General features: G+C 33.5%; 1 protein-coding gene across 1 annotated transcript in view; it reads right to left on the reverse strand.

Annotated features, from left to right (window-relative positions):
- Window positions 1–20,130, reverse strand: part of LOC102655706 — a 427,418-nt gene that overhangs the window by 125,626 nt on the left and 281,662 nt on the right. Inside the window, exon 3 of the mRNA XM_006558762.3 lies at window positions 15,718–15,801. Within this exon, the coding sequence (XP_006558825.2) occupies window positions 15,718–15,801 (84 nt within the window). The remainder of the gene's footprint in view (window positions 1–15,717; window positions 15,802–20,130) is intronic.

A 20,130-nucleotide genomic window follows, 5' to 3' on the forward strand; every position in this document is an offset into this window, starting at 1 on the left:
TTCCAGGGGATATTTCACGGGAGGAAAAGTTCCAAAATCATCAGCGAGAAGGAAAGGCCGCGAACACTTTGTACACGCAGTTTTATCTTCACGCTCGATTACTCACTCGAACGAGGGTATATACACTAGACAATTTCAGCAGGGAGCCACAGTTTTCGTAATTTCAACCCGGCATAAAATATCCGTGTAATCGTGACTCTGAGGGAAGACCGGGTATTCCCGCCACGGGCGGGCAATTATAATTATTTTTACAAGAATTACCTTCGCTCCGTTGGTTGGACCGTGCCGTTCGACCGTTCGCGGACGGATATTAAAACAGCTTTTATTTCTCGTGGACGCGTTAAAATTGTTCGCGTGACACGCGTTAAAAGGATAAAAATTTACGTTTGTATTTTTTTTTTTTTTTCTTCACTACGTTTACGGACGAGCATAGCGGCGATGATAAAACGTTAGTCGTTCGAATGAGGGGGGGGTAACGGAGTTTGAACGGCAGTTCCAGAGAAGAAAGCTTGAAACTGATTCCGATCCACCGCAACCCGATTCCCCGTTGAAACGCGCCCAAACTTGCAACTATTCGAAAGTATCGATCAACATCTATCAATGGGTAGCCGAGTACCATTTTGCAGCCTCTACTTACACGATTCCTCGATTATTCAAACAGTAGGCTACCGCAGTGCTCGCGTACAAAATCGGTAAACTTTGATGGAAAGTTTCGAGTAAAAATAGGAAAACAAAGGAAATTACCGAGTCGTCGAATAAAATTTCCATCTGATTTTTCTCTAAAACTTAATTTTAATTAGGCGAGTCTTGTCGAAATCTTGAGGATTTGAAATTTGTCAAACGATCGGATGGATATTATTTTCGATTGTAAATCGTTGGATTATTTTTTCTCGGCGATCATCGAGGATGGAAATTATTTTTTTTAAAGGTGGAATTTATTTTCATTTATAGACAATTCGTTATTACGAGCAGATTGTTAAAGATCGATTATCAAAAGTAAGGAAATTTTAATGAAAGCTGGTATAACGAAAGAGAACAAGGTTAAAGCAATTTATTTCAGTATATTTTAATTTAAACAAGTGTTATGGTTTTTAATATCATCCGCTTTCGACCAAACGTTTCTTCCAGTACATGAAATAGCGCCAAAACGTGATTCCACCGGATACAAAATTACACGTTGCGTTTCAAATAACACATTTCAAATAGCAATAAAAAGTCTATTTTATGCGATTTCTGTTTCTACACGGATGTTTCTCGTTGGGAAAAAATTTTTTTAAATAAAACTGAACGTGTTTAAAGCAAAAATTGTAGACACGAGTTTCTGCTAATTATAAAATATTCTCTGAATCTTAATTGACATCGTCTATCTATTTGATTTCTTCTTCTAGATTTAAATATAAATTAATTAACGAATAATTAAAACCACATAGAGCCTATTAAAATAATCTTTCCTTTATTTTTGATAATATCAAACTTTATTTTATCAATCTGAAAAAACACAAATTTATGATATAATATTTTATATTATATTTAATCAAATTTGAATAAGTTTTTCCAACATATTTAAAATCACGTTATTTAAAAAATTATAATACTTTAATACACATATAATCCTTTCAAAAATTTTCCAACGCAATACCTAAAATCCACGAATAAATATCGCTTCAAACCGAATCCAACAGTCGAAGAAGCAAATCTAAGCCAAAAGAGATTTTCACAAGCGTTCGTTATCCGAATCGAGGGATAAACAATGGGGGATCGTCATCGATCCATGTCGATCCTTTCCAGACACGCGTTGCAGGACAACAACGTTTCCTCCGACTCTTTGCACGGCGCAACAAGAAGATTGCCGTAAATTGCCGTAACGATCGTCCTTGCGTTGGCTGCCCGTTTCGAAGAGGTTTCGAACGAATTGGCTCCGGTTCAAGTTGAAACTCGAAACCGACGTGGCGAAAAATGCACGTGAGGGCGACGTTGAAACCGTTTGATAAACGCTTTGACCGCGCACGAGGATAGGAAGCACGATTCCTCCCCCTCCCGGATTTCTTTTGCCCCTTTTTCCGTCTGCCCGCCTCGAGACGGATAATCTTGGTAATTATTTCCACGAATATCGGATTTTTCACTTTTTATTATGTTTTTATTAATCCCTTAAAAGGGATGCTGGGGAAAAAATGTTTCGATGGAAGTTGGTTCCATAAGAAGATGTATGATTTTGATGGAAGAAGCGTTTTTTTTTTCTAATTATACTGTACAATACAGCTTATTATTATTTACAGTTTACAAAGATATAATATTCATAAGTTAGAATTAATTGAATTGAGACATAATAAAATTATAAATGACTTAATGTAATTTTTTATTTAAATATACAAGCAAAATTTACTATAGATCATCACGTATACAATAAAAAAAGTTGAATTTAAGAAACTGTAATCAATATGTATTGACTAAAATTTCTTTAACAGTTTTAAAAATTGATATCTTGAAATATAAATAAATTTTATGCAAAGTATAACATCACGGTTGAATTTTGTACATTTCGATAAAAGAAATATAGCGTATAATGTATAATGATTACAGTTTGAAAATTTTGTTCCCGATATCGGGCAAATATGTCAGAAATCCAACACTTGCGGGGGGGGGGAGAGCAAAGCAAATTAGTTTTTAATGATTGTTGGAATCGATATGCCCGGCACAGTACTGGGAAACTGAAGTTCCACGTCGTTATCAAAGTTTCGTCACCACCAAACTAAGGACAAGTACCTCCTATTGCGATCCTTCCTTGGAGAAATGCGCGATAAGGGCAGGATTACAGATGAGAATATCGATGGAACCAAGAATCAATTCGATCAGCAATCAAATCGAACGATTAGTTATCAATCACCGTTGATTCAGGAATTGAATTCATCAAGATCATCAAACTGTTTTGTCAATTATTGAAAATCAAATCTGCGATGAACAATTTTCTCGAAGAGTTTATTTTTAACTGTGTGTAATTATCATTAAACTAAAAGATGAAAAATATATAAATATTCATAAAATTAAATTACATTCTCTTTGATTAATTTAAATATATAAACATTCGCTGATCGTTAAAATTAAATATTTTTATTTCAAACAAATGGAACTATTTACTCTCCCATTACCAAAACAATATGATTGCCATTTATTTCCTTATGACGCTCGTCAATGCAATCAATATATTTACAAGGTATATACAACGTTGAAATAACGATGAGAGGGAAATCAGAGTTGAGAATATCAAATATTCTCGAGAACGAGGCAGTGATTCTTCGAGACAATAACTAGGATGGCAATAATTCACTTGGCGGTATTGAAAAAAGCCACTTCACTTACCAACTGGTAAGCTATCGATTTTTTTCTTTTCTTTTCTTTTCTTTTTCTTTTTTTTCTCGCTTCCGGGATTGAAATATCCTTCGAGAAGAATTGTGCTCTCCTCGAGGTAACTCTCGACGAAATCGTAAATTCTCGCGTTTCGCACGGAAATAAGGAGAGGAGGAAGGGGGGGAGGGGGGCGAAAAAAAGAGCTTAACTCATTCTGGTGGCCCCGGAACCGGACAACTTTAGACTTTAGGGAGAAAGTTTTCCATTATGGACCTATAATTTCGACTTTATCGGTATTCGGAAACGAGGCGCAACTCCGCCTGAACTGAAAGTGGAATCAAAACCCTAATTTTTAACCCGCAATAAGCTTTATCTTAATCGTGAACTTTCATGGGGAATCAAGAAAACCACTTTGCCACCGAACCAATCTCGACCCACGTGCACGTATGCACATGTGTTCGTCAACCGCCATTATCTTGCATATATTAAACATTGGAACGAAGTAAGAAGATTTTTAAAAATTGAAAGATAGATAAAATAATTCAAATTTTTGTTTATAATTGTATATTATTATTATTACGGATCGGATACTTCTTAGAAATAGTTAATAATTTCCTTGCGAGATTTATTTCTGATTAGTTCGATAATTCGTATGAATGATTTAAACGTGAAAGTTAGTTGCAACAATTTTTGCGAAACTTTCTGTACGATCTTTGGATACTATGTTTTCCTCTTTCAGTTTTCTTCTTTTTTCCTTTTTTTTTTTAATTTTCAATAACTGTTGAGGTTATATTGCGTCGTAATATTACTTCTGCCAGAGACTGTGCAAATATAAAAAAAGGATATAACTTTTTTCATTTCGAATATTTCTATATTTCCATTCGTATTCTTATTGGTGTTGTGAATTACAAAAGAAATGGAGAATAGATATTGTACGTAACGTCGATGAAAATTTTGGGGAACGTTTCGAAGAATCGTGAAATTGCGTGGGCGTAAAAAAAATTTTTCCGAATGGAAGAATTAGAATTAGACGGGTTTCAAGGTTGTCTGCAAGAAACATACATGATATTTTTCCGCCACGGAATGATAAAGCGCGGGGATACACCGTTTTAACCGCGGCTCACTATGCACGAGCTTCTTGAAAAATTGACAAGATAAACAACTTGTCACGTCCCCGTTTATTATTCCACTGAAAAATAATATTACCTCCGCCGTTTTTAAAATAACGTTGGCGATCTTGAGGTGAGCTTAAAACTGTCATCTAGCAAACTTTCATTTACATACTTTAATACGTTCCATAAATCTATTTAATCTGGTGGAAGCTCTACCGACTCCCCTTCCTTTTTTTAATTTCACCAAGATTATAAAACGCGCTCATTCCTATATCCTATACGTACGCAACGGATAACAAGCGAAACAATAGCACGCGTTAATGTAATATATCTCAAAATGGTTGGTATTTAATATTTTTTTCGTAGAATAAAATGAATTTCCTTTTTTTCTTTTTTTAACGCGATGAATTATTTCATTCGTTTGAAATTGTAGAAATATTTATCGAACGATACTTCATTCCTTATGTTCAGACGCTGTCAGAATCTAAGATAAAATCGATGGAAAAAAGTATAATAGCTACATTTTATTATCTTATTATGGAATTATATATTAATTTAATTAAATATGTTAATTAAAATTTTCGAAAAATTATAAATTCTTCCTCTTAATTCTTAATCCAAAAAGAGACCTCGAAATAAAGAAAAAAAAAAAAAAATAAAAGAAACCGTTTTCTGAAAGATAAATATTCCATTTCACCCAGTTTCATCATACAGAAAAAAAAGAAAAAAAAGAAAAAAGAAAAAAGATTTTTCTCGTTACCTTTAATAACCACTGAGAGAAAACAACTCACAAATGCGACACAGTGTGCACCGACAACAACGTTATTCTCTACGAGCTCGCGTTTCATTTTGGTTCACAGCTGCTCCATGTACCGTTCCAAAAAAGCTCGACCATTTACTCGCACGTCCACGATTACAAAAAAAAAAAAAAAAAAGGAAAGAAAGGAAGAAAAAGAAAAAAAATTGATCACCCATCCGTTCGAAGTTGTCGTCCTTGATCCTTTGAATCGACGACAGAACAACAAGCAAAATAAAACGATAATTCCTTTGAGAATTGACGAGTTTATATTTGCCCCCGGAATTAACCAAATACCCATTATTCAGAAAATCGATTATACTGAAATCGATTCTCTGATTATCGATTATTAGGGCATGTAAATTGGAATTCCAAATTATCACCGAGCACAGAGCCAGTAACGATGGCTAGCGTTCGGTTGTTAGAATGCATCAGAAACGGAATTTTGTTATTATCTAAATACTTTAGATCCGATTGGTTAATTAAATGCTCGCCAATCTATTTTTCCGCTGATTGGAATCGTGCCCCGAATTTGTGGAGAGGTGTAACAATTAATAGCTACGATAATCGTGTACTTTAATTATTACTTTTTAGCAAACCCTGAACATTGATATTTTATTAATTAATATTATCTTCATTTTAATTAGTGAACGGAAAATTTTGTTCGTCATTCCTTTTTCTTCTTTAAATCACTTTCAATTTTTTTATACATATAATTTTTTAAATTATATATAAAATTATAATTTTATCGTATTATATATAAGAAACGAAAGAAAGAAAAAATTATTTCAATATTCAACTTCGATTTTTAACACGAAAAAAAATAAAAAAAAAAGGGGGGGGGACGTAACGTAGTAGCGTTTTCGGTCACTGAATTGTCTATTTTCCTCGGATACCGGTAATTGACTGTGACGCGAGGAATTGGCTCAGTAATACGAGTTGATTGACAGAGTAATGATATTCTTGTGTCGTTGAAAAATTTCATCCTGACAACAAAATTTCATCCCCGCGATGAAACGAGAAGCGCGGTTACCATTTTATTAGAAACTACGATTCGTACAGCATCGTAGATACGCGTGTTCACGTTAAGAAAATATTAATGTTACGTTATCGTTAAAAAAGAAACATTCGTTGTTTAACTTGTAATCGATGAAACGGATCTGACAGAGAATCTAGCAATTTTTGCGAGAATTTGAGAAATACCCGTCGTTGATCTTTTTAACGCGGAGAAGAATTTTAAAAATGCAATCGATTATGGATGAATTGTGAATAAAATTTACAAATGTAAAGTTTAAATATATTTTTAATTTTTTGTATCTACGTACATGTCGAAATGATTACTACATGTATCAGTTATACCAGTTAAATATTTACACACTTTGCTCTTTCGTTTTGTAACTCAACGCCATTTTTACCTGTTTATCTTCAAATTTTTAAATACTTTTTGTATTCGTCTACGTGACAAAATGATTATCGTAGTAAGTAACGAATTATTTAATTTTATGTATACATATTTTGCTCTTTTCACCTAAAGAAAAATATATAAAAATTATATAAAAATCGCGAAACTAATAGACGAATAATATAAAAAACAAATAAATGATTTATTAAAAACGATTTCTTTTCAACTTTTATTTAAAAATAATATTACACTTAATATCTCTCACAAATGTATTTCTCTGCTAAAGAATCTACGAATAATTTATCGATTGATACACGGTGTTCGAATAACAATGTATCAATCGGTAAAAATTAAAGATAGTTCAGTGAATCTTAACGAGCGAAGATTAAACACACCGATGGAAATTTGCGTGATGCGGGCGAGCGTGAGTGTGCAAATAATCGCCTAATTATCGGCCCGATATATTCTGTTTCACGGACCGCGTAAATTTGTACGGGAAAACGTTAATAAAACAAGTAATGCGATTAATCAAACGCGTGTAGACCATCCTACCATCGACCTAATTTCAACTGCTCCTTTTTTCCCTTCAAATTTCCAGATCATGCTCCGCTGGTGTTATTTAACGTTATCGAGAGATTACGTCGGTCGCTTGTAAGTTGTGGATACTTTGTTTTGCAACGCTCATTGAAATAATTTTCTTTTTTTTACAGTCAATTGAAATGGGATTTATTATATATTAAAGCATATATTTTCATTGTTTGAGGAGAATTTGATATCAAGAGTAAATATAAATAATAAGATCTAGAAGACTGATAATATTTAATCATTTCAAAAAGATGTATCGATATTTGGCTGAAATCATAGGTAAAAATAATATTTTCGAATCTAAAATGAATCATTGGAAAGATTGAAATAACGTGTTTGCAGGAAGATAAGAATATACCATTTTAATTTTAAATATTGATTTTGCAATTCTGCATTACAATTGCAATTACAAAAATGCAAAATACATTTACACATAATATTTATACTATTATCATGTGAATAATCCTTAAAGTGTATTATTTATAATAAATCTTTTGAACCTGGATCTGTTTCAATTATTAAATATTATTATTATGTTATATATTATTATAATTATTATTCATACGATTCAATTCTATTCTCAACTTTGAATAAATGATAATTTCAAATACAATTGACTATCCGCTTTATAAATTTCTATTTTCTTTTCGACAAATTTCTTATGTATAATATTCTACAATATCATAAAATTTGTTTAATTTCTGCGATCCTTTTGGTAATCGAATCAAATATGTAAATGATAATTCTCCGATATTGGGCTCGAAAAATGTTGTGAACTTAATACATTGTCGCAAATATTTAATGGTTACGATCGATCTTTCGATATATTTTAACTTTCAGGAGGAACAAAATTCACATAAAATATAAACATAGAATAGCTTATTTATACAATTTACAATCGAGAACTCGGTCTACGATCTAATATAAATAACGGAAGGATTGTGTGAAAATTTTACGATAAAATGTTGTTGGTTCGTATTGAACTAGTGGAACTTCCTAAAGATAGATATGTCTCGAGTGACGAATGTCCGGTGTGCTCACTGACGTAATCGGTGACACATGTTCTACAAATATCACTTTGGAAATCATTCTCGTTTTCTCCTTTTCTCTTTTTTATTCTATCCTCTTTTTTTTTTCCTTTTAACCTGGCACCAATATCGTGACATGACATGTGTGCAATATTTTTTTTTTTTATTTTGTACGTATTGTGGCAATAGCAATTTCGATCAATAGACGATCAATTTTATGTCATGTGGAATTTTCGCAGGATAAGATGTACAAGTAATAATTGAAAACAATATATTTTGTCACATCTAATAATTGTAGTTTCAATAATTGTATATTGTGCATTGTATTGTATTATATATTTATATATCGTAAATATACAATTCAAATAAGTTATAATTATCTATTTATAAATTAATAATATGATAATTTTGAAAAAGAAAATCATAATATTTAATATCTATTATATATTAAAAATTTATAAAGATATATTTATAGATTTTTTTTTTTTATTTAATAATATATTTTTTTATTTTTATCATAAAATGTACTTATATATCTTTATAATATTAAGAATTTTAATAAAGAAGTTTAAAAATTCTATGATATAAAAAAAGTAAATTTAATCCTTTCAATCTTATTCTTTCTAAATTCAAAATGTTTTAAATTCTTGAAACTTAAAATTTTCTATATTTTTATTTACTTTCGTTTCGCTGAACAAGCTTGAGTTCGAAACATTTTAGACATCAAAAATTCGTTATGATTTTTATTCTTGACAAAACTCTTTTGAAAAAAAATAACTACAAATTTCGAAAGTTTCGTAATCTAAAAATCAAAACTTATCTATTATATACTTTTCATAACATAGCAAAAAATTTATTGATTCATCCAAACATACTATCTTTTTCTTTTTATTCTAATTCCTAATTTGTTTTATTTTATTTTAATAATAATTAAGATGCTATTTTATTTTTTTGATATAATTTTATTTAGACAAACATAATTTGTGTAATTTTTATTATTTTTGCTTTAAAAAAATATTTTGTATATTTTAAATATTTGTGCCAAAATCGATATAAAAATTGTTCAAGCCTTTTGAAAGCAAAAGAATCCTCAAAACACTAAAGAAATTTCATTCCAAATATTTCTTTAAGAAAAAACTAATAAAACACAAAAATTATCTATCCTCATATCTCTAAAATTAATTTCATAAAGACTTATAGCACAAAACAACGACACGATAAAATAACAAACTCAACATTTATCCCAAACATTTAATTCTGTTATTATATTTTTTTCGATACATTTACATTATAAAAGTACCTATATTAAGAAAAAAAAAAGAAATCTTTTCATCTTTCTTTTTATTTCCCAGTAGCCTCTCTCTCAGTTGAAACACAGAAATTGAAATACCACGGGCATTAGCGAAATTAATTGGTATCCTCGTTGACACGGTTCGTTTCTTCGCGAAAACGAAACCGTGAGGTTAATATGTAGTTACAGAGCACAGATTGGCACGCGTTCAACTTGAAACTCAAACGACTTCGTGAAAACGCGTATCCTCGTTCGGGGATACACTGTGAATTCATTAGGGGGCATTTCTTTTCCCTTCCAAAAAACATTTTCGAACGCGCCAAATTTCTCCCATTTCCTCCGCCTGTATTCAATGAGCCGCGTTAATCCTTTCTCGCCTACGAACGAGAGATATCTCGCTTGATACGCATTATGCATCAGATGCGTATCCTTTCTGATACGAGTAACGCCATCAATGTTAAATTTCCATTGCTAACGAACTGTTTTTCGATCCGTGAAATCGAAAATACATTTTTAACTATCTGATGATATTTAAACGAGAAACGAAAGTTTCGACAAGTTGCTTAAATCTATTTGAAATGGGATTAAAGAAATATAGAAGTTAAGGAGAAATCACGAAGTGTTATGAGAAAATCAGATTTAGATCCAGAATCTCATCTTTAAAGTTAAATTTTAACAAACTCGTTGCGAATACATTAATGCATCGCACAACATTTGTTCAAAACACTTTTACTCTCATTCCTCGAAAAAACAAAGCGAACTTCCTTCCAACAAAAATTTTCCAAATAACAAGTGCCAAAAAAAAAGAGAAGTAAAAAAATAAGAAGGAAATATATTCAGTCAATAATTCCACAACGAGGGAGAGAATCTTTTATCGTACTTTAATCGAGCAATTAAACAAATCAATCGCAAGAGCTGCGACAAACGAAAATCGTAACGCAGAGATATATCTCATCCGTGAGGGCGCCAAAGGATCGGACGCACGAGTGCCTGTAATTTTTCGCGAATGGGCATCGTTTATACGAAAGATATATACGTCCAATTTGCAAGTGGAGGGAAAAAGCGTTAAAAATCCCCTTTCCCTCCGTTCTTTTCTTCCCATCCCCCCCTAGCCAAGCGCATTGTTAATTAATTTGATCCGAGGGAATGTTGAAATCGAGGTTTAATTTTCCATTGTGGCGCATCGTTAATCGAGCCGAGTCGGTTCGGCGGCCAACGCGTGCCACCATCCACGCGACACATGAGCGCAATATCGTTTTTTTTTCCCTCACCGACGGAATAACAGAATTATTTACGTTCGCGAAATTATTATTCGTAAAATTTGATTCGAGTTCGAGTCCGTATCGTCCGTATATTATGTTAATATTTTCCCTCGTATATAGATATAATATAACTCGAATATATTTTTCATCGATCGAGTAATTATTACACAGACATCGTGTCGCGTTTAATTAACAGCCTTCTCCCCTCCACCCCTTTTCGAATCGAGGAGATTTGAGATTTTTCCCGAAAATTCACCGGGATATCGTGTTATTAGTAAATATGGTGGTATTGCGGTTCAATCGGCATGGCTCATTTGCCTCATAAAGGCGGAACTAGCAGCTGACGTGCAGTTACATATATACCGCAAATTGGCTCGCGTTCAAGGCAGGAACTCGAAACGATATGCCTGGGAACATGCCACGCGAGATCATTCGACGACGTGATTAACTTGCCGCGTGTTCACGCCATTGATCGTTCCGCAAAGTCGAAAGCGTATTATCGTGCAAAAATTAATTATAAATCGTACGGATACGTTTCTTTTTCTTTCTTTTCTTTTTCTTTTTCTTTTTTTCTTTTTGTTGTACAGGCTGATTTCTGTTATCGTTCGCAATTTGAATTGGTTGCAAATTGTTTTTCATGTGGAAAAATGTTTAAAACACGTGCGTCGATAGGTATCGTTTTATTCAATGTAAAATTTGAAAACTTTCGTTTACTTTTCTTTTTTAATGGATTTTTTAAGCTAGATTACAATTGATATTATTTATTATTTATATTTAGAATTTTGTCATTAAAAGATTTATTAAAATTATGAATTCAGTAACATGGAAAATATTGGTATGTTTTATGAAGTAGAAATATTTATTTTTCTTTTATTTTAATTTTCTTAATTATAATGTATAAAATTTGACATTACGATTGTGGAAAAATGATGAACAATAGCTAAGAATGAAATTAAAAAGCGATTTTGATTAACCATGCATTCATATTGACTAGAATGGATAACATTTTAAAAAATATCTTGTTATAATTTTTTGATTCATTAATAATTTTGCTACTAAAAAACTCAAGGTAAATATAAAAAGTCAAAAAATTATGTTTAATTTGTTGCTTTCCTTCGTACATATTTTTTGAAGCATTTTCTTATAAAAAATAGTTTACAAATAAATTAGATAACAATATTAAAACAATTATTACTATGGATAATTTACATATTTATTAAATGTAAAATTAAGTAATTCATTAATCATATAAATGAATAAATATTGCATACTCTTTGCACAGTGTTTTAATGTGTAACGTGATCGTTTATATAACGCTTAAGGGTAAATATTTAATGTCTAGTAAATTACCTTCCGTAGTAAAATGAGGTATTTAAGTATGGGGTAAAATGAGATGCCATCACGTTTATGCCGAGGAGGTTGACAACATCTTCATTTGTAATTTTGCTTTTCAAGTAGATTAAAATAAATTAAAACAAGGTGTTTTAAAATGAGTTGAAATAAATTAAAATAAATCGGAGTTAAGTTAAAGTAAACGAGAATCAGTTTATATGTGTAACAAAGAATAAAGATTTTTGCGCGAAAATCTCTTTCTAAATTTTCTCATGATATGTCATAAATTTAGAGAAGATTTAAGAGAATTAAATAGAAACACATTTAAAATTAAAAATTTTATTATTGTTGACAATTTTTTTCTTTAACATTAAACAACTTGAAAAGAGTGGTTTTTAAATTTTTAATTTTTTTAATTTAAGATAAGCATCCTGCAATTTAGTCTATTGTGTTCAGTATCGTTTAGATTTTTCTTTTTTTTCTTTTCTTTTCTTTGAATATTTTAAAATGTTAATACATTTAAAAAAATTTTTAAATTTAAAAGCTTTGCATGAAAGTTATTTAAACTTTATTATTTGTCGTTATGAATTATCCAAATTGTATATAAGTTTAATATAATAAATTATATTTTTGTATAACAAGTTTAATATTTATATAACTTTTTTTATAAGTTTAAATATAAACTTGTAAAGTTTAGTTATAAAGTTCAAGTATAAATTTAATATTTCAAGAAACTTATATAAAGCTTATAATAACCCATTGATTTTCGTCTTTTGTTGTAGCTTCGAACAAATAATTTTTCATTGGAAGGAAAAATTGAAAGAAAAGAGCCATAAAATACCGTAAACGATAACGATTTAAGAAAATATATCGAAAATAATCTAGGAGAAACAATGGAAGACGTAATATTTTCAATAAAACAATGCCATTCTACATTTATTCGTCATTTCATGTAGATAAAAGTAAAAACGATGGATAAATATGAAGCCAAGAATGAATGCAGAGAGCCACTTCGTTATTTCAAACAAATAAACAGAATAGATCCTCGTGTATTTACGGTTCATCATTTTTCCAAACAACCAGACAGCCTTTCTTTGAATAAGCTATTTCAAAATGGAGGAACTTTTAAATGTATTCAAAGAATTTTTTAAATTTCAAACATATTCTTTTTAACGAAATAAAGAAATATATTAAATAAATAAAGAAAAATCGAATGAATAATAAAATTACGTGCAAGATAAAATATTTTGAAGAATTTTTATATATATATTTAAAATTTTATATATTATATATACACACTAACCTAAGTGATTAAACATTTTATTAAAATGTTTGATTTAAAAAATATTTGTAAAATTGCACATAATATTATTTTAATCCCAAAATTGAACAATAATTTATTAATAAGAAATTCATAAATTGATCGTGTGTTTTGTTAAGAAATATATATCTTGCAAATAATTTCTCATTTCACCCTTCTTTCTGTTTTTTTTAATCATCATGAAACTCCCAAATTTCTGATTTCGTTTCAACAATAACACATTAGTATACGTACACGTATATCCATAATTCCAAATTAAATTTCATTTTCATTCGAATAATAGAGATACTGAAAAAAATATAAATGGATCATCAAGTAATCGATTCTGCTTGAAATCAAAACTCCACCAATCCGTAAAAAAAAAAAAAAAAAATAAATAATAAAGAAACATAAAATGAACGACTCGTTAAACGAAAGTTGCGTTATAATAAATTGCTCTCGGCTAATTGGATCGCCGAGACTTTCGTCAACGAGGAGACGCGATTGATTAGAAGGAAGAAGCGTTGGAACGCTTTTCTTTTCGAGGCGTGTTTCATCCGCGCGCGAGGAAGTCGTCTTCGTTAATTAAATCCCGCGCGCGGGAAATACAATTGCGAAAATTAATTAAAAGCCACTTGCCCCAATAGGGCCCATTATTTTCGTCAAAATTTCAACCCCCTATAAATGTTAATTACGTTAATTGGGAAACGGCCGCCGGTGCCGCCGTTTTTATCGCCGCCGTTTATTATTATCGCGAAAATCGCGGCGATTCCCGTTGCTCGTAAATTAGATCGGCATCTCCTTGGAAGATACAACTTGGTAGCCGCTCTCTTTCGTTTAATTTCTAATTAAATCGCCGCTTCCATCCGTCCATCGATGGAAATAATAATTCGACGCGAAGCGGGGAAGGAAGGGGAGGGGGGAGGAAGAGAGGGATGTTGTTCGATGCTGCGAACGTTCGCAGCCTGAAAACCGGGAAACTGAAATTGCCGACAATTTCCACGAGTTTTCCATTGTTCCACGCGTCTTCTGTTTATACCGGCGGCGGCAAACTCGTTTACGGAAATAGCGACGCCGGTGAATTAACCCGGCCAGATTTGCGATAACTCGAAAATCCTTTTCGCGAGGTTGTAAATTTTCTTTCTCTTCGCGATCGAGAAGAGAAACTTATGGCGGTGAATATAGAAGATTTTGAAAACGATAGGGGTGGGGGGGGAGGCGCGTTCCGCCTTTAACGAAACGATTTAAATCTCAATGGTGGCGGCGTGGAATTCGATAATTCTCGCCCCTCTATGAATATCATGAATACGATAAACGAGGGAGGTGTATAAGTCAAGTCACGTGCAAAGGATGAAACTCGTGGCCGGTTTTATATTGTATTAAGGGTATCGTTACAATGGATGTGTCGTGTAACTTTTGCTCTTCGCTCGAAACTTTAATCCGTGGAACTGGGGAAGAAGGAGGAGAATTGTTTCTTGGCGTTGCAAGTATAAGATATAAATTTAGAATTTGGGAGGATTGAATAATGTTGAAGATAATTTTTATAAATTCTAAGTTGTAATATATGGTAATAAATTTGTGAACATTGAATTGTAAATTATCGTGAAAATAACGAATAATTTTTTTTTTATCCATTTATAAGATTGTCAATTAACATGTATATGTTATGCATGGAAAATTAATATAGTTTCTTTCAAATCTGTATGGTAATTATATTCTAATTAAATGAAATTCTTATTCTTTTCGCTATTAAAAATTTTGAAGTTGCAGTAATTTTACGTGAAAAAAGATAAATATGACTTGAAATTTATTCGTAAAATTTCAACGAATTAATGTGAAATTTGAAATTCAATACTATTATATTATCCAGTAATAATTTTTGAACACTACAAACATCGAGAAACAAAATAACTAAACATTAATTATTTCGTTGCACGATGAGTATTCTTAACAAGAGTCATTTGATAATTAAAAAAAAATTCACTACGAAAAAAAAAAAAATAAGAAAGAACGGCAGTAAATAAGGGACATAAAATTATATGAAAACTGACTGACTTCAACCATTTCCTTTCTTTCTTTCCTTCTTTTTTTTTCAGAACTCACTACTGCAAAAGAAGATCACGTTTCTCGCGCCGTAACTGAAATATTTATAATATTCCAGCGTTTTCTATTCACGTCCGTAAAGAGACAATCCTCTGTAAATGCGATAAAACGTTGTAAAAGACTCTTTGAAAGCGCGATACAACATTCTGAGCTCGTCTTACCCTTTCTCGACACAGTCGAAGAAATCCTTTCATCCCTGTTACCTCGGTTCGACTCTCTGTGTTTATTCTGCAGAATGCGGGCATCTGAAACAAAAAAAAAAGGGGGGGGTTGAGAAACTGTTAGCTTCTGTCTTCCACACAGTTGTTGCCGCGTATCACGTGGCAACTACGATAAATAACGCAATTCCTATCGTTTACCTCGCTCGTAAAGACCGGTAACAACAAAGACAATGATATTCAAATTTTATGTTATTCTCGTTTTCCACCCCACCCCATCACGAAAATATCGAAGCAAATCTCTTTATCCTCACCGCTCCTCGATGCTTTCTACTGTTCTTATAACAGCGTTTCTCAACCTTTTTTGCCACACATATCCAACATATTTCCATACAGCGTTATTAAATGTTCCAAGGATTCCATTCGATTCGAATGGAGATTAAAACAAACGCGAAAAAAATTAATATAAAAATGTAGATCGAGATTTGTTAAATCACAAGTAGTTTAAATTAGATGGATAAGATGATTCTTTCAGCAAACTTAAATTGATAATTTAAGAAATAATCTTCGAATGATCCTCCAAAGTTGATTAAATGTATATATAGTAGAGACATGTAACAAGATGAAAATTTGAAATAGATATCAGTTTTAATTAAAAGATATTTAACGATAATTAATACGTTTCTGTTCAAAGTTTCCCATAAATGAACGATTCTGCATGTGTCGAATGCTACCATTTTCTTTTTTAAATTTCATCAACTTCGAAAAAATTTAATTATAAAGGAATATAATTAAGGATTAAGGATATAAAATGGAAATTGCAGAATTTCGTATTATTCGAATCGTTCTATAAGCAGAAATATACGATTCCATTGTGCGCGAATCATGAAACGCGAGAGAGATCATAGATTGAGATGCACTGTCTCATGGTATTCATCCTCTGGAACGTTTCCGTTAAAGAGCAAACGCGACACTAAGCCTTATTTCATTCAAATCGCAAAGGGGAACGTATATCTGTGATATTTGTTATCGAACGCTTGTCAGACCCCATCGTTTTATCTTTATTCGATGCTTTCTCTCTCTCTCTCTCTCTTTCTCTCTGTGTCACGAAATAAAATATACGCTTTAAGCGTTTTTTCTCTCTCTCCCTGCGTTATTTTCTTCATACACTTTGAGAAATCGGAACGAACAAAAGTTGAAAAATACAATTTTACAATTTGGAAAATGTTGTTCCGACTCGTTCTTAAGAAATTAAACGGGATTAAAAGTTTAGTAGATACGTGATATATCTGATGTAGGGTGGAAACGTGATGAAAACGGCAGTCGAGTTTTGGATTCAACTCTCTCTCTCTCGGCTCCCGTTTTAATTGTATCACATTTAACGAGACATGATTGTGTTACGCTCAAGTTCGCGCGAAAAATTATACACAATGCGACAAACATTTCGAGGGACGTGTATTTTTGCGAGGACGCGCGGACGACGTGGATTAAAAATACTAACGTAAGATCGTGTTGTAATTAAAATACGAGGATTACTCGATGAGAAAAGAAGGACGGGAATCCTGGTTTTATATCTACTTTAAAATTATTAATTGGTATCTCTGTCGAGTTAAATTAATTAATCAATTATTTTAATACGTTTATTCCGGTTCGTGGAATATTTTTTAATTTTTAATCAAATTTGATGGAGCAAATTTCTTTATTTATTTTTTTTTTAAATATTCCATTTTTAATCTTTAAAGAAAAAGTAAAAACTTTCTAATAAGTTAAAATATTTTAATTTTTATTCTTCTCATTCTCGTCCTTCAGAAATTATACGTAAAATAATTGATTACACATTTCATACATTTCACTAAAAACTAAAATCAATTCCTTCCCCGAAACCAACCGAAAACGTGCATAAAATCAAGAAAATCGTACGCGGTTGAAATAAACCATTACCCAATATCGGAATTAATACAAAAAATATATATATAACTTATATATTCCAACCAAATAAAACAAACGAGTGAAATAGAACAAATGCATCCAAAGGCGCATCGTTTAAAATTAATCACCCAAAAATAATTATGGCCACGCGACGCTAGGGAGACACGGTGCTGCGCGTGCAACATTTAGCCCACCGTTTAATGACTATTTATACAACGATTAAGGTACAAAGTATCCTCCTAACCTAACCGCTATCACGACGGTCCCCGAACGTACCAACGAACTCTGGCCGCGGAAACAACGACTATATTCAAATTTCATCCACCAACCTTCCTTACCTGCCCCGCCCCGCACTCCGCAAACCGCCAAAACAAATCCTTTTATCCTTCCTCCTTTCCCCCCGGCACCGCGAACCAGCCTGAACACCCATCCTTCTGGGGAGTAAAAGGAGTGTGCTCGGGTAAAAGGAAGCGGTGCAATTCCACGCCGAGAGAACACTTCATCAACCGCTTCGAGGAAACGTACATATGTATGCTGCGCAACAACGCGGTATATACATATATACATATATATATATATATATATATATATATATATATACACATATATATCCACGTGTATCTCACGTACAACGTTCCAAGTTGCGCGACCCAGAGAGCGAAAGGACGAGGCCAAAGTAGAAACGGAATACGGCGTGTGTGTGTAAGGTTATTCTGACGGTTCTTCCGGCAAATGGCGTACAAACTGCTTGTTATTATTTCATCGAACGCGGTCGGCGCGAATGGTTCAACAGGTACGTCTCCTCGCTGAGCGATACGTTGTGTTTCGAGGGTGGAATTAAGCAAGGAGAATTAAAAGAAGGAAGGGGTTGCTTGGTATCGAAGTGCGCGCACGCTCGTTGACTATCTCTCCTCGTTCTATTCGCCATCTTTTTCCTCCGCGACGAAACAAGGAAGGGAGAGAGAGAGAGAGCGAGCGAAACTGGCCCCAGGCCAAGGCATTATTTTCGAGGGAATGGGAATGAGGGAAGGAAAGGGGAAAGAAAGGGGAGGGCGTGTGACAGACTGGGAGAGAGAGAAAGAGAGAGAATAGGAGGAGCAGAGGAGACCGGGTTGGTAGTCCAAATGAATATTTAATTTCTGCATATCTCACCCCCCGGCTAAAGTTTAAAGTACGACGAGGCAGCCGCCTATCCCAAGGGGGCGAAAGGAAGCTCCCTTATCCCTTGTGATACAGGGTAAAGTCCTCCGCGGAAGTCGTATGCCCTTCGTTTCGGTTCAGGAACACACCTCCTCCTCCTCCTCCTCCTCCTGCTCCCCCACGCCATTGTCTATTTTTCTTTATCGCTTGTTTACTTGCTCTCTCCTTTGTTCCCTGCACTCAGGATTTCGCTGTCCCAGTTTACATTTTTTAACCACCTTTTAACCCACCATGCTCGTCCTTTGTCACACAGCCTCACCCTTTTCTTTGCTTTTTTCACCCGATACATTCTCTTCCCGTTTTTACGATTCCTTCTCTCCACTTGCTTTGCCTTACCTTGCCTCCTTCTCTGTTACTCTTTTATGGACGCAGTTTCGAGTTTCTTTAATTCTTCATTCTCGTCGCTGCTCACGTACTTTCTCGATTTTTTACCCCTTACCCCCACTTCACTTCTCCTCTTTTTCGCACATAATTTCTCTTGTCCCATATTTCTCTCTTCACCCTCTCTCGAAGTTGGCCATTTTCTTTGCTCCTTCTTTCTTTCTCTGGTTACTCTCTCTCTCTCTTTTTCTTTTTCTCTTTTTTCTCGCGCGCTCCGCGAGATTTCTTCTTCCTTTTTCCATTTCCCTGTCCCCTTTCCCAGCCCGGCTTTTAGTTCTCTGTTTCTCCATTTTTCTCCCTCCCGCACATCCCCTTTCCGCCCTCCTCCATTTCTCTATTTCAAACTCTCCTTATTTTTCCCTACTTTTCCCCCGCCAACACGAACTTCTTTTTGCACCCCTTTCTTTATACCCGTTCCCATTTGTCCACACAGCCAGCCCTACCCTCCTTTCCTTTTACTCTTCTCCTTTCCTAATTACAGTTTGTTGTTGCCCTATTTTTCTCTCCACTTTCTCCCTCCGAGCCCTTCGAGAATCCCTCTCGTGTCTTCTGAACCGGCCACTGTATCCACGCGATCATGTTCCTTCCCTCATCGATGCAAATCATTGCTTTCACCTGTCTCACTTCACCTCTCTTCTTCCTTTCTTCACGATTCCTTTGGTGGTCATCCTCCTCGTGTCTCTTTCTACCCATCCCCGTAAACTTCTTCACCCAATCTTGCCTCCTCCTCCTCGAGCGAGCTTCTTCGACCCTTACCCTTTCGACTTGGCTTGGTCCAAGGGCCAATTACGGGGTTGCCTGCGATGGAACGTGGCGATGTCGAGGGCGGAAGAGCGCGATAGGAGGGGGGAGGAGAAGATCCACGGAGATGGAGCGGCAGGTTTGGCAAGAAAAAGTAGAGTATAA

This window comes from Apis mellifera, linkage group LG2, assembly GCF_003254395.2.
Source record: "Apis mellifera strain DH4 linkage group LG2, Amel_HAv3.1, whole genome shotgun sequence".
NCBI classification, from domain to species: domain Eukaryota; kingdom Metazoa; phylum Arthropoda; class Insecta; order Hymenoptera; family Apidae; genus Apis; species Apis mellifera.